Raw genomic sequence first — 15,986 nt, forward strand, 5'->3', positions numbered from 1 at the left:
TTATGTATTCCTTTATAGCAACACAAATGGACTAATACAGGGCCCAACCTAAAAAACCCAGATCTGCAGGCCTGAGTGTCTGCACTGTTATCAAGGCCCATGAGTAATTCCCTGCCCAGCCACACTCAGGAACTTTGGCCTGCAGACCGCACTCTGCAGCAGGCACCTGCTTTTCACCAGGACCCTAGTAATTCTGATTCAGGGAGTGGGCAGATTACAGTTTGAGAGAAACACAGGCTCAGAAGGACCCTGAAGGTCCTTCCAGCAATAGGATTCTGTGGCCACTTCCCTCCCTTCCTCCAACTGCTGTTCCTGGTAATGTGCCCATGTCACGGTTGCAATCCTCTCAGATGGCCTGGGGATGGAGGAGAGGCTGGCACAAGCTCCAGCACTGTCAGCGGACTGCAGCTTTGTTGCTGGGGGAACGTCTGAGAATGTGGTTCCAGGGGCCCTCCCCGCCCCCACCGCTAATTCCTTTAGCTGCCCCCTTCCAAACACCACCAGTTGTTTATCCTTCTAGGAGCCTTGCTTGATCTAATTTGCTGAATGTTAGCGCTGGCAAAGGCAGAACTCAGCCAGAAGGCATGAGCCGGGACCCAGGAGGTTGGGTGGCCAGCCTCACATGCCATTCTCCATTCTGTTCTCCATCCTACTGTTCATTGTTAAGAGATGGATACAAATGAAATTGTACAGAAAAACCTGGGCAGGCCAGGCCAGGCAGGCAACAGGCAATTCATGTCTAACCCCTGCATAACTGAAGGATTCACCAAATGCATTCTTCAAGGAAGTAGGCCAAGAACTGCTTCCTGGGGACTTGTCCATTCAGAGCTAAACCAAAGGGGGCACGTTCTACATCCCTCTACCCAGAGGTGCCCTAAAAGGTAACTACCCTGCTACCCTTCTTTCCTCTCCCCTTCTCTGCAAATGATATCCATGCAAAAGGAGTTATGGGGAACTCCAAAGTTTGCAAAAAAGAGAAGAGAAGGCTTGTAGGTCATGTGCTTTCTCAGGGACAGGGTGCCCCCATGTAGCACCTGGATTAAAACTCTGGCTGTGCTGTCTCCTAGCTGTGTGGTAAGTGATGTAATAACAGAGTTGCTGTGATAATGGACTGAATAGGCAATGTTTACTAATAACCAAAGCAGCATTTTAAAAGAATAGCTAACAGTCATTGATTGTGTATTATACGTCAAGCAAAGTGCAAAGTGTTTTATTCGATAGCCATTCCACACATCTGTACTGAGAACCCACTGTGTGACAGGAACTGTTCTCAGCACGGGAAACAGCATGATCAAAGCAAAGTCCCTGCTGTCAAGGAGCCTGCACTCCTCACCTATTGTAAATCCACCAATGATGTCAATATTGTTATTCCCATTTTACGGATGAGAAAACTGAGACTAGATAGCTTAAGTAGCTTGGCAGGGTTTAAACCAGGAACTGTCTGGCTCCAGAATCTAAATTCATCACAACTTAATAATACTGTTCTCTGAGGGCTTAGTCTGTGCAATGCCTGACATGGACATGGCATTTATGATCCATTCTGCAGAAGGAAGGCAAGGAATTCAAAGGTGGAAAGGACTTGCCACTTCTTGTCCAGGGCTGGCTGTGTGTATATGAGCCACCTCCTTCTGCTCCAGGCTCCCACCTCCCTGAGACTCTGCCCAACCTCTCTGCATCCCAGGACTTCCAACACAGAAGGAAGCTTTTAATGGTCTGGTCTACTCTCGTTTTACAGAAGAGAGGAAAGCCCACCCAAAAAAAGAACTTGCCGAAGCTCACCTAATGAGTTAATGTGACAGCCAGGGCAAATCCCAGCTCTCCTAACATCCAGGTTCATGATGCTGGGGTATGCCCCTGACCTCACTCCCACTGATCACCCACCCCACTCCCAGGACTTAGCCACCTTTCAGATAGAGTAGGGTCTGTGGAGGGACCAGCCTGGCCACAGCAAAGACAAGGAAAAAATTTAATGGGGAGAGGGAAACACAGAGATCCATACAGCCAGGAAGTATGGAGCTAGATCTTAAACGTGGAGCCCTTGACTTTAAATTTTGAGCTTATTCCAGGCCATCATGCGCACTTTCCTACAACATTCTCCTGCATTCATTTTCAAGCTCATATCTCCCTTTCTCCCTCTCTCACACAATCTGAGTCCAGGGACCATGGTTAGAGTATAATTACAGTGAGAGTGAGCCCTATGTTTTTGAAGGCAGGGCTGCTGTAATATAAGGGTGATCCATCAAATAGACCACAATGGATGATTTACTGTATGCCTCTGAAAGACTTTCTATATAATGAAAATCTGTCAGACATTAGTACAGATGATAATATGCAACCATTAAAAGAATGAGATAGATCTATGTATACCTAAAACAAAATGCTAAGTTGGAAAAAAAATACAAAACTGTATGCATAAGGTAACCTCATTTGGATTAAATATGTTCATATATTACATATACATATATATATATACACACACACAAACACACACACATACAATTATGCATTTCAATTAAGGATACCTCCAACAGTGATTAAGGATACCTCCAACAGTAATAACAGATGGAGAATGGGATTGGTTGGAAGGGTAGGACAAGATAAACAACTTTCATTTTTTAAAGCTTACACATTCCTGCATGATTTGAACATTTAATACTAAACCTGTATTAGTTATATAATGATAATTGTTAACAAATTTTTTTAAAAAAAGTAAACAACTTACCAACTAGATACACCTCTGCTATTGACAGTGAACTACAGACACACACACAGAGTTTCCCAGAACACACAGGCTCAGTCAGAGATACCTTAACCCAGTGTAGATATTTAGAGAATCTTAATCTGAGACAGGCTTGGGAGAATGACACTTGACATCCCCAGTGAGATGGGATGCCACATCTTTTCACTGGTGTTTTGTTTTGTTTTGTTTTGTTTTGTTTTGAGATGGGGTCTTGCTCTGTCACCCAAACTGGAGTGCAGTGGTACGATCTCAGCTCACTGCAATCTCCGCCTCCCGGGTTCAAACGGTTCTCCTGACTCAGCCTCCCAAGTACCTGGGTCAACAGGCATGCACCACCACACCCGGCTATTTTTTATATTTTTAGTGGAAATGCGGTTTTGCCATGTTGGCCAGGCTGGTCTCAAACTCCTGACCTCAAGTGATCCGCCCGCCTCAGCCTCCCAAAGTGTTGGAATTACAGGCGTGAGCCACCGCACCCAGCCTATTGGTGTCATTTATAAGTACCTATAGCTTCCAATCAATTCTCAAAGGGTCCAGGGGCCCAAATAAGATTACAGACATTATACTTCTGTATTAGTCCGTTTTCACACTGCTATAAAGAACTACTTGAGACTGGGTAATTTATAAAGGAAAGAGGTTGAGTTGACTCACAGTTCTGCATGACTGGGGAGGCCTCAGGAAACTTACAGTCATGGCGGATGGCCAAAGGAAAGCGAGCACCTTCTTCACAAGATGGCAGGAGAGAGGGAGCACAAGGGAAACTGACACTTTTTTTTTTTTTTTTGAGACAGTCTCGCTCTGTCGCCCAGGCTGGAGTGCAGTGGTGCAATCTCAGCGCCCTGCAAGCTCCGCCTCCCGGGTTCACGCCATTGTCCTGCCTCAGCCTCCCAAATAGCTGGGACTACAGGTGCCTGCCACCACGCCCAGCTAACTTTTTGTATTTTTAGTAGAGATGGGGCTTCACCGTGTTAGCCAGGATGATATTGATCTCCTGATCTCATGATCCGCCCGCCTCGGCCTCCCAAAGTGCTGGGATTACAGGCATGAGCCACCACACCCAGCCGGAAACTGACACTTTTAAACCATCAGATCTTGTAAGAACTCCCTCACTAGCACCAGAACAGCACGGGGAAACTGTTCCCATGATTCAATCACCTCCCACCAGGTCCCTCCCTCAACACATGGGGATTACAATTCGAGATCAGATTTGGGTGGGGACACAGAGCCAAACCATATCAATTACATATCTATGTTCTTTTTTCGCAAGGAATATTCCTAAAAGGACATATAAGAAACTAGTAACAAAGGCTGTCTCTGGGAAGGGGGGAAATGTGGAAATCTGGGGTAAAAAGAGACGTATCTTTCATTGTACATGCCTTTGTACTTTTTGAATTTATTTTTACTAAGATCATATATGACTTCTTCAATTAAAGTAACCTAAAGAACTGCTTTGGAGAGAAGAGGGGGCCTAGCAACCATCTAGAAGCTCAGCTGAATTCCTCTTGGTATCATCAGCTTGAAGATCTCACTTGATAGAAATCCTACCTATTTTCTCCAATCACAGGATCTTGTTTCCAGGACAGAAGAACAATCACTATGGAGATTTTTCACTGCAGCAGTGCTTTATGAGTTTTGGGGAGCGCCTTGAGTTTTGATGACATGGGTTTGAATACTGCTGCTGTTGCAGCTGCTCCTTCTCCAGGGTCCAAATGGAACCATCTGGCATGAGTCTCCAGCTCTTAAATCAGTCCACCCACAGCCTTGGTTTCTTAAGGCATGTGTAGTGAGAAGACTGGGAAAGTAAGGCAGGTGGACCTCACCAGATGGAAGCATGCAAAACAGAAACACATGGACAGCTCACCCGGTATCCCCCTCCCTGTCAGCACTGCTGCTGGAATGATTTACAAGACACCAAGCCAAGTTCCCACTGCTCCAGACTGAGGGGATGGAGGAAGAGGCAGACAGAAGCAGGTCACACCTGCATGTTCTTTTTCCTCCTTCTTGGGACAAACTTTGTTTACTTGCAGACTGCAGGTGGCGGTGGCTGGGCTTGTAAATACCACTGTGAGGCCAGTTAGCTTGGCTCAACCAGGTCACTTAAACAGAGGGGATTTGGGGCCACTGTGTTATTGCTTCCCATCCAAAGCCCATTTCCTGCCTAATTTCCTCCAGCCAACTCACCATGCAGCATTCAAACAGTCATGGCCCAATTTATAAACAGACACTTGGGACCTGCAGTGTGAGAAACCTTCCATTTGTATAGGAGCCTGCATAAGTCTTAGCATGGATGAGCAGAAACCCTTACATTTAAAAGTACTATAATTACAGTAATAATCTCTATCATGCCTAATATTGATGCTCACTTTATTGACAAGGAAACTGAGGGCTCCAAAATTACAATGCTGGTTTTCCCTCCACCTGTGTAAGGCACTGGCATCAGGAAGACACTCAATTTCAATTTGTGAATGAAAAAGGCAATCACTGAATGAATCAATCAATCAGGCAATAGAGGAAGAACACACAATGGAGCCACCTCCTATCAGCTCACAAGAGCCAATCCAAGGCATATCTTCCCAATTCTGCCTGCAATAACATCACATTGGTAGCTTGAAATTGATCATGGTGGGATTATCTTTGCCAGCATATTGGCAGATGCTACAAATCAGGGCTTTTTCCTTTTTGTCATAGAGCCAGTTTACACTGGGCTGAAGTGTCTCTCACTGAGCCTGTGTATTCTGGGAAACTGTAGCTCACTGTCTATCACTGCACAGAGGCACCACATAGTACAGGCAATCAAAACCCAGGCAATTGGTATATACAATGAGATATCAGGTTTTTTAGATCATCATCCTTCTTCAAAAAAAAGGGGAGGAGAAGGAAATTGAAAGTGGTCTACATAAATAAGACTTATTACGTCAACATACATGTGTAGATTCTATTGCATGCAAGGCATTAGGGCAGGTTGGTGGAGAGAAACAGATATGTGAGATATACTGCATATTCTCAAGGAACACACATTCTTAGGTAGAGACTATAATGTGCACACAAATCACGTGGGAATCTTGGTAAAATGCAGATTAAAATCCAGTAGGTCTGTGTGGAACCTGAGAAGCTGCATTTTGAACAAACTCCCAGGTAAAGTTGACGCTACCCATCCATGGACCACACCTAGAGAAGCAAAGGCCCAGGAGGTCACTGCATGCTGACAGTGTGCTGCTGCAAGTTCCTAGGTAGGATGGCTATTCACAAGCTGAATCCTCACAACCACAGGCATATATTCTTTTTATCCACATTTTACAAATGAGACCATTGAGACCCAAGGTCACCCAGCTGGTAAACTGCTACCAGCTCAAAGCCAGGTAGTCTCACTCAGAGAAGGAAGGGTCACTCCCAAAAGCACATTCTGGTGGGAACTTTTCAATTGATTTTCTGTCTTGAAAGTTATCCTTGCCTCTCCTTTCTCTTCCTACTCTCTGTTCATTAACCGTCCATTTCCTATTTCACCACCTCCAAGTATTCCCAAAGAAGAACTGAGGAGGTGTGGAACCAAATGCTCAAACTCATCCATTGCGAGCATATTAGCCATGTGTCTTCTTTTTTGTCTTCTGTTTCTTTGACATCTGGGTCTTGCTGACCATAGAGGGACTGCCCCTTCCAGGGTTAGCCAACTCCTAGAGATGGTCAATAATTTCCCAGCTACCTTGCCTTTCAAATGCAAGCCAATTAATCCAGAGTCCATACCCTAGCCATCTGTTTTATGGGGCTTTCAACCTCTGGGCCCCTATCCCCCTTCCCTAATCACCCCAGAACCAGGTATAGGACAACTAAGGACAGAGACCCCATAAACCCCAGAGCCTGCTGAAATGATGCAAACTAGCCAATCCTAAACCTGCTTACTCTGCCTCACCCATTCCTTCCTGCAGAAACCACAAGAAGGGCTTCTGTTGACATTTCTCCAGGCTCCCTCGGCCTGCTGACCAACCTCAGTGCCTCCCCAGGCCACCCCCATGGCACAGCTGGGCCCCTCCTTTTTCTGTGAGTATCACCATCTTTTCAATGGCAGTCATCTCCTGATTTTTTGGCCTCACCATACCTAAATAATAACAAAACCTACATTTTAAAACATCAAGTTTCATCAGGAAAGTTAAATCCCAATGGATTTGTGGATTACCTAGGCTTTCCCTTGCCCATCCTCCCAGGCTCGGCCCCTCTCTGGGCTGGCTTGCACACATTCTCAATGGACTCCTTCCCAAGGTCCTTGCCTTAGCCTTGTCTGTCTTGAAACTTCCATTTCTGGGGAGAGTGCCAGGTGCCACCTGTAGCCTTAGGGTCTCTTACCTAATTCCCCGGCAGGTGCTGAGCGTGACGCTGGACAGCTCTGTCTCCCTCACTGTGCCGTGGTAAAAGCAGTGATCCTAACAAGGAGAAAGGAGGTGGTCAGGCTAAAGAACACTGATAAGCATGGCAATGTTAATGTCTCAGAATGGTGATGGGTGACTCATGGCTTATTATATACCTACCCAACTTTATAGCACCTTACAACCTGCAAAGAGCTTTCCAAGACACAATTTCATTTGATTTCCATAATAATCCTTGGAGATGGGGCAGGGCAGATGTCATTATCTCCATGAAGCTGATGAAAGGCTGAGGCTCAAAGGAGCAAAGAGATTTGCCCAAGGTCTCCCTGCTGTTTGGGAAATCCAGTATTTTCCTAGTTCAGAGCTCTTTCCATGGCATGCTGTTGGCCACAGAAAACATTGATTCCTGAAAGAGCCTGCCTCCCCACCGTTATCTTTGCAACCCCCTGCAATGAGTTGAATAGAACCCCCTAAAATTCATGTCCCTCTCAGAATGTGATTTTATTTGGAAATAGGGTCTTGCAGATATAATTAAATTAAGGTGATGTCATGCTGGGCCAGGCGTGGTGGCTCACACCTGTAATCCCAGCACTTTGGGAGGCTGAGGCAGATGGATCACTTGAGGTCAGGAGTTCCAGACCACCCTGGCCAACATGGTGAAATCCCGTCTCTACTAAAAATACAAAAATCAGCCAGGCGTGGTGGTGCACACCTATAATCCCAGCTACTCGGGAGACTGAGGCAGGAGAATTGCTTAAGCCCAGGAGGTAGAGGCTGCGGTGAGCTGAGATTGCACCACTGCACTTCAGCCTGAGTGACAGAGTGAGATTCTGTCTCAAGGAAAAGGAAAAAAAAAAGGTGGTGTCATGCTGAATTAGAGCAGGTCCTAAATCCAATGGTTTGTGTCCATCTAAGAAGAGGAAAGGACACAGGGAGACACACACAGAGAAAGAGAAGGCCATGAAGATGGAGGCAGAGACTAGAGTGATGAAGCTGCAAGCCAAGGAACACCAAGGATGGCCAGAAGCCACCAGAAGCTGGAAGAGCCTGGAAGGACTCTCCAGAGGCTAGGAGAGAGTATGGCCCTGACAATACCCTGAGTTTGGACTTCTAGCCTCCAGGACTGTGAGAAAGTAAAATTCTATTGTTTTAAACCTTTAAGTTTATAGTGTTTTGTTACCATAGGCCTAGGAAATGAACACTGCCTACTCTTCCACAGCTCAAGATGCTCTTCTACACGAATCCCTCCACACCTGAATCATACTTGATTTGGCACCTGTGCCCATGAGGTCTGCTGCTGCTCTCCAGCCACTGTGTCTCACAGCTGTCAGAATTCCTCCATCACTACAAACAGCTGTGAGCACTGCTCTGTGCCAGGCCTGGGGCCAGCCCCTGGAGACACCATAGCCAGCAAATAGAGTCACAGCTTCAGCCTTCATGGGGCTTATGGTCTTGTGAGAGGCAGTCATTAATGAGAAATCCAAACAGATATAATTACAAACCAAAAGAAGGGGCTTGAAACAAACATTTCAGGTGCTGGCTGAGTGTTTTATAAGTCAGGTAACCATAGAATTTAGGAAGCAAATATGCACTGTTGAGCATGCTAACGCGCTAAACCAGACAGAAGGGGATGAAATCAGGACTGTGTCCAACAAATGGAGGGGTAACAACAAGAGACACATTCCTAGAGGCTTCCTCCCAAATAAGTCAAGAGAGATGCACTGGTCAGAACAGAGAGAAGGTAAAACCCGCAGGGTAGAGCCAAGTTTTGGAAAGATCTCAAAAGGGATGGATGCAAACCACACGGTTGCAGACACGGAAGCTTTCTCTTTTCCCCCACCTCTAGGACCATGCTGCTTGCAGTTGCTTCTTTGTCCCCACCGGACAGGGATGTGACCCAGTAATCAGCTATCCCATGTATCCGTATTCTCTGGCTCCACCTCCCTCCCAGCTCTAAGCATGAGTATAGACGAATAATTAAATTCAAGCATTTTGGCATAGCCAGGCATATTTAAATCCAGGCATAAGCAGTTCCACAACCTCTCTCTGACCTTCAGTGTCTTTAGCCTCTATCCCCCAGAGTGGTGGTGAGAATATTGTACATAAAGGAGCTAGTAAGAGTACCTGGCCCAGAGTGGCAGGCAATAAACATAGGCAACCATATAATCATGAAATTCTCCTTTATCAAATAATATGGCCTCAAGGGACCTGGAAGCCCACCGAGAGGCTGAATCCAAAGCCCTAGCTGTGCCAGTGCTCCATCCTATCCAGCCAGTCACGCAGCCAGATCAAAGGATACAGGCCAAGCTGACACTCAACATGGCCTCGTTCTCCAGAACACAGGTGCCCTTTCATCTGCATATGATCCATCAGCCAGCAATGTGGCTTCTCTGTCCATTCAAGCTCATACAGTCAGGAGGAGGGACAGAGCCAACCCCGGTCTTTGCATCAAACTCTTCTGGACTTTAAACAAGTCAGAAGTCACCCTTGAGGAACACAAAGGAAAGTCACTGTGCTGTGATTATGAAAGAAAGTGTGGCAGGCAAAACCCTCCTCCTGGCCAGGATTCCAACTGCTTTCAAATGCCAGCCTGTCATGTGGCTTCTCAACCTATCCCTGGGATCTGGGATTTGGAAGCCCCTCATGAAGCACTCAAGTCCTGAACCTGGTCCTTAGAACTCAACAGGGAAGCCATGAACCCTGTAGCACAGGATTATTCATGGGGAGAAGAGGGGCCGGGCCTGTGTGGGGTAAATGGGGCTCAGAGAAGTTGGAATGACCGAGAATCAAGGAGTTCAGAAACATATGTTGGTATAGTTTCAAAACGCTGGTTAATAGAAAGAACTGAGGCTAGGCGCAGTGGCTCACGCCTGTAATCCCAGCACTTTGGGAGGTCGAGGTGGGCAGATAACGAGGTCAAGAAATCTAGACCATACTGGCCAATATGGTGAAACTCTGTCTTTATTACAAATACACAAAATTAGCTGGGCATGGTGGTGTGCGCCTGTCGTCCCAGCTACTCAGGAGGCTGAGGCAGGAGAATTGCTTGAACCCAGGAGGCGGAGGTTGCAGTGAGCGGAGATAGCACCACTGCACTCCAGCCTGGTGACAGAGCGAGACTCTGTCTCCAAAAACATAAAAAAGAAAAAAGAAAGAACTGAAACCCAGGGATGGCTGTGAAGAATCCCTGCACCTCTTCCTATCTTTGAATGGATGCTAAGAGTGTTCACAACTCCAGTTCTCTCAAAAATAGAGCACCTGACTTCTGTAACATGCTTTATAATTTACAGAGCTTTCACATACACTATCTCATGTGAGGACGACACCTACAACTTACTATTATTAACAGTAAGAGGTCAGGTGAGGTGGCTCACACCTGTAACCCCAGCACTTTGGGAGGCCGAGGCAGGCAAATCACTTGAGGCCAGCAGTTTGAGACCAGCTTGGCCAACACGGTGAAATCCCATTTCTACTAAAAATACAAAAATTATCTGGGTGTGGTGGTGGTCGCCTGTAATCCCAGCTACTTGGGAGGCTGAGGCATGAGAATCGCTTGAATCTGGGAGGTGGAGGTTGCATTGAGTTGAGATCATGCCACTGCACTCCCGTGTGGGCAACAGAGTGAGACTCTGTCTCAAAAAATAAAATAAAATAAAATAAATAAGAGCTAACATCTAACCAGGCATGGCAGCTTGTGCCTGTAATCCCAGTGCTTTGGGAGGCCAAGGCGAGAGGATCACTTGAAACCAGAAGTTCAAGGCTGCGGTGAGCTGTGATCATGTCACTACACTCCAGCCTTGGGGACAGAGCGAGGCCCTATGTCTAAAATAAAAGAGCTAATATCTACCCAGCTCTTACTGCTTGAACAACTTAGGCAGATTTTTCCCTTTGATTCTGACCATAATCTTATGAGGTAGATATTATTATTGCCATATTTTAAAGGGGGGAAATCGAAAGAGAGGTTTTAAGTCATTCACAAGGTGACACAGCAAAGTGGAAACTGGAACCCCACCAACCTGGCCCCAAGCTCCATCCTCTGCCTCTCTCAGCAGTAGCAAAGGAGGAACTTGGCTAGTCAGAGCTCTTTTATCCCCAGCTTCTCTAGCAACAAAGGAGTCAAGTTCTAGCCTAAGCCTTGCCACTTACTGGTTATCTGAACTTGAGCAAGTTACTTTTCCTCTTCTCTCAATTTCCTCATCTGTAAAATGTGGGGTTGGAAGAGATGTTTACGAATTCCCATAAAAATCAGTGATTCATCTTACCCTTCCACAGCCCTGCGAGTCAGATATCAGCATATCCAATTTACAAAGGAGAAAACTCAACACTAGTGTGGTCAAGGGGGCTGTTTAAGGTCATATAACTAGTTAAAGCCAAGAAAACAACCTTGGCTTCAGATCGCAAACCATGTCATTCTTTCTGTTGGAACACATTCACAGACCCATTCCCCCAACCGCCTGACCTAGATGCAGGCCGTCGCCAAAAGGCCTGGCTGATGAGTCTTGATAAGGTTGCCAGAACTCCAGCTACCCCAGGCCAAGTTTGGTAGTAGAGTGCAGTCTCCAACATTCGGGTCAAGGGCAGCTGAGTGGTTTATTCCATTCCCATTTTTCATTGAGATCTCGGCTCCAAAATGAGAAGTCTGACTGAGAACCCCATGGGCCTGGGTGGGAGCTTTGCAAGAGTCTAGTAGCAGGGGATATAAGCAAACAATGAGTTGTCCGTCCCAAGGTTCAGCTAGGATGTGCTTCAGCCAACAAGACCTTCTGGAAGGAGGGGATTTTGGGAGAGGGGGAGTTCTCTTCCAGTCCTCTATTTCTGAAAGGCCCTTACAACATCTCTGCCTAATGCACAAGCTGAGAGCACAAAGAACAAGTCAAGAATCACTCATGAAGTCATTGCATTCCTCAGCTTCTCAGCCTGATGGGGCCACCCCAAGGGAGCTTTCATAGCAGGAAGCGTGAGCTCATGGCAAATTTGTGGACTGAGACACATTCTTGAGCTGTGGGTATAGAAGTGGCACGATCCAAACTCAGAGGAGGGTATTTGAAGGAGGTTGTCATAGCTAGGCTTTCTAGGCATGCCTGTTCCCCCATCCCACCCCTGCCCCTGGAGGCAGAGAACAGAGGTCTCAAGAACAGAGGAAAAGTTTTGACCAAGGGGCATGGAAGAATATGAAGTCACAGCTAGACAGCCTCCCTGGGGATGAGAAGACACAGCCCAACTTTGCTGCAGGCACTGGTCACACTACCAACTGCTTCCCTATCCAGGAAAGTCTTGGTGAAGAAGGCAGCACTGGTCTTCGCATTCAGCCATATAATACAGCCCCTGAACTACCCAGTTACTATGCTCCAGGTCTCTTGGATCTATCAAAAACTGTGGCCGGGCACGGTGGCTCATGCCTGTAATCTCAGTGCTTTGGGAGGCTGGAGCAGGTGGATCACCTGAGGTCAGAAGTTCGAGACCAGCCTGGCCAACATGGTGAAACCCCATCTCTACTAAAAATACAAAATTAGCCAGGCATGGTGGCTCATGCCTATAATCCCAGCACTTTGGGAGGTCAAGGTGGGCGGATCACCTGAGGTCAGGAGTTCGAGAATAGCTTAGCCAACATGGTGAAACCCTGTCTCTACTAAAAATACAAAACTTAGCCAAGTGTGGCGGTGCATGCCTGTAATCCCAGCTACTCGGGAGGCTGAGACAGGAAAATTGCTTGAACCCGAGAGGCGGAGGTTGCAGTGAGCCAAGATCACACCACTGCACTCCAGCCTGGATTACAGAGTGAGACTCTGTCACACACACACACAAAAATTACCTGTCCTGTGTCCTTTTCCCCATACAGGGGTAATCTGGTGAACTAATCCGAGCTGTTAATGACTGATAGCGGCCAGTGTTATCTTGCTGGACACTTGCACTCCAGCAGAGATATTTTAAAGAACGGGCCTGGTAGAGTACTCAGGTTCCATGGCAAGCTGCTGGAGGAGTCCTGAGGCGGAGGAACCTCTCCTGCTGTTCTCCACACCGTACCTCCCAGTCAGTGCCTCAGTAGTCCATTACGTCCTGCCCCAAAGGCAAAGGCCACTGCTGCTCCTGCCAGCGTGCATCTTCCCTTCTTTACCCCCATCTCACCAGCCCAGACTTTGAGAATGGTCACTTGAATCCAGGGTTTCTCAACTTGGGCACTACGGATATTTGGAGCTGGATAATTCTGTTGTAGGGGAGTGATGGGTCTGTCCTGTGCATTATAGAATGCAGATGCCAGTAGATCCTCCCTGCCAGTCACGGCAATCAAAACTGCCTCCAAACATTACCAGGTGTCCCCTGGGGTCGGGGGAACACCACTGGTTCTCCTGGTTGAGAATCAATGTCCTGAGCCTACAGATTCCAATAGGCATCCCTGTAAGAAGAACCAGACACCATGAAATGTGTATCATTCACTACCTTAAATGTCTACCAGCGGAGTGCGGCAAAGCAAACTGACAGGTAACCATCTGAAAGACCATTTTCTAAATGAAAGATCTTTGACACTGTGTAAACATCCCTACTCAAAAACAACTTTGAGGGAAAAAAGTGTCCAATATGAATACAGAAGCAAAATAAGAAAATCTTCGTAACTTAAAAATCCCATTAAAATAGTAGACTACAAAATGTATATGCACGGTTATTACAACTCGGTAAATGTTATACATCCATTTAAAAAGGACTGATCAAACATCTAATTGGATGAGACAACAGGATTATGAGTAAGTCATTCCTTTTACTAAAACTTTCGTTAATATGTGGGTAATTAACATAAAGTAAAGAACATGTATGTTTCATAATAATTTGCACCAACTGTAATCAGATGCAATTACCCTAAAATAGTCTATGTTTCTTTAGCCATTTTAGTTAGCAAAGAAGGAGGAGCACCTATGAAACATCAAATACATGTTTTGCTTCTCTTGTTTGCTCCCTTGGTCTTCACTTGGGGGAAACACTTCCTTCAGGGGAGGAACCAACTCCATCAGGCGTCTCCTGAGGTCCTAGGAGTGGTGCTGGGAGAGGACAGCTGCTGTATAGACATTTGTTGACCTGAACTCACCTCCGATTTCAGTGTGGTGGTTTGAGGGTTACCACTTGAAGTATAATGGGTTTCTGTGTAGGAAGGAGCAAAAAGTTGCCTGCAAAAAATAAAAAGAGACATTTATATCATAAGTGGATGAACTCCATTCTCCTAGCAACAACAACTAGTGATTTTAACTGAACCAGGCAGGACTATCCCAAGCATCTCCATGCAAAAGAAACTGGGCAGCCACTAAGGGCTAAGGAACAAAAGGGAAAACCAGAAGTTTGCTATTAATTTTATATTTAATGTAAATTAAATACAATTTATCATCACTATGGGAACATCATTCCAACTAGATCGAATTGACAGAACTAAAGCAATGATCTTAGTATTTGTCTGGGTCCTGGGAAAACAGACATGCAAACACATGCAAAATTTCCCAGGGCCTATGAACCCTATTGTTACCTTGGTTGATTTTTCCGGCACTGGATCTACCAATTTTTAGTATCAGCAGAGCAATTTTTCTTTAAGGGAATACCTCTTCTCTGATGCATATTTTGGTGAGACTGTCAATCAAGGAGTCCTACTTGGCCCTGGCCAAGCGGTGATCTGGCCAGTGGAGTGATGCTGCCAGGTCTGAACAGATGGAAGCAAAGCATCTGTTCTTCTGTGCTTGCCACAAGGGTTCCTTAAGCTTCCATTGCCTGCCCTTTCTGACGCTTAGTGGTTCAGATTCCCTGAGACCTGGTAATTCTATGTTACCCTTCCAATAAATTCCTTTTTTTCTTTTCTAAACTTGGACATTGGTTTCTCTCACCACAGACCCCTTGAAGGGTTAAGTGAGGTTAAGAATCTCCTCACCAAAGGTCAGGCAACTCCAAGAAATATTCTTAGAATTTCTCTAAAAATTAAAAGAAAAATACAAGAGTCAAATGGATGTTTTCAACTATTAATAGTTCAGCCTCATTAAAGGGAGAATTTATTTATAGAAAGTCAAGGTCGGCCAGGTGCGGTGGCTCACACCTATAATCCCAGCACTTTGGGAGGCGAAGGCGGGTGGATCACCTGAGGTCAGGAGTTCAAGATCAGCCTGGCTAACATGGTGAAACCCCTTCTCTACTAAAAATACAAAAATTAGCTGGGCATGGTGGCGGGTGCCTCTAATCCCAGCTACTTGGGAGGCTGAGGTGGGAGAATCGCTTGAGCCTGAGAGGCAGAGGTTGCAGTGAGCCGAGATCATGCCATTGCACTCCAATCTAGGCGACAAGAGTGACACTCCAGCTCAAAAAAGAGAAAAGAAAAAAAAAAAAAAAAAAAGGAAAAAGAAAAAAAAAAAAAAAAGTCCAGGTCCAGGGGCAAGAAAGGTTTCTAAAGGAAGGCACCATTAGAAATTGGAATCTGACAAAAAGAGAATGATGTGGCTCTATATGTACTAATATGGGAAGATGCCTAAAATGGAGTTAGACAGCAACAGTAAAGTTCTGAAGAGTATGTATTTTAAAAGTCCATTTCATTGAAAATCAAACACTACACACTCTAAAGCAGGCATCAGAAACAATTAGAGGCCAGGTGTGGTGGCTCAGACCTGTAATCCCAGCACGTTGAGAGGCTGAGGCAGGCGGATTGCCTGAGGTCAGGAGTTCAAGACCAGACTGGTCAATGTGGTGAAACCCTGTCTCTACTAAAAATACAAAAATTAGCCGGGTGTGGTGGCAGGTGCCTAGTTACTCGGGAGGCTGAGGCAGGAGCACTGCTTGAACCTGCGGTGTGGAGGTTGCAGTGAGCTGAGATCATGTCATTGCACTCCAGCCTAGGTGACAAGAGCGAGACTGTTTCCAAAAAAAAA

The 15,986-nt window shown here is 46.0% G+C and overlaps 1 protein-coding gene across 2 annotated transcripts in view; it reads right to left on the reverse strand.

Annotated features, from left to right (window-relative positions):
• ADAM19 (ADAM metallopeptidase domain 19) overlaps window positions 1-15,986 on the reverse strand; it is a 96,477-nt gene that overhangs the window by 44,759 nt on the left and 35,732 nt on the right. For both annotated transcript variants that reach the window (XM_030926908.1, XM_030926907.1), the window contains exons 4-5: window positions 14,177-14,255; window positions 7,079-7,155 (exon numbers count right to left, since the gene is read on the reverse strand). In XM_030926908.1, coding sequence (XP_030782768.1) covers window positions 7,079-7,155; window positions 14,177-14,255 — 156 coding nt within the window. The remainder of the gene's footprint in view (window positions 1-7,078; window positions 7,156-14,176; window positions 14,256-15,986) is intronic.

This window comes from Rhinopithecus roxellana, chromosome 3 (genome assembly GCF_007565055.1).
Source record: "Rhinopithecus roxellana isolate Shanxi Qingling chromosome 3, ASM756505v1, whole genome shotgun sequence".
Lineage (NCBI taxonomy): Eukaryota > Metazoa > Chordata > Mammalia > Primates > Cercopithecidae > Rhinopithecus > Rhinopithecus roxellana.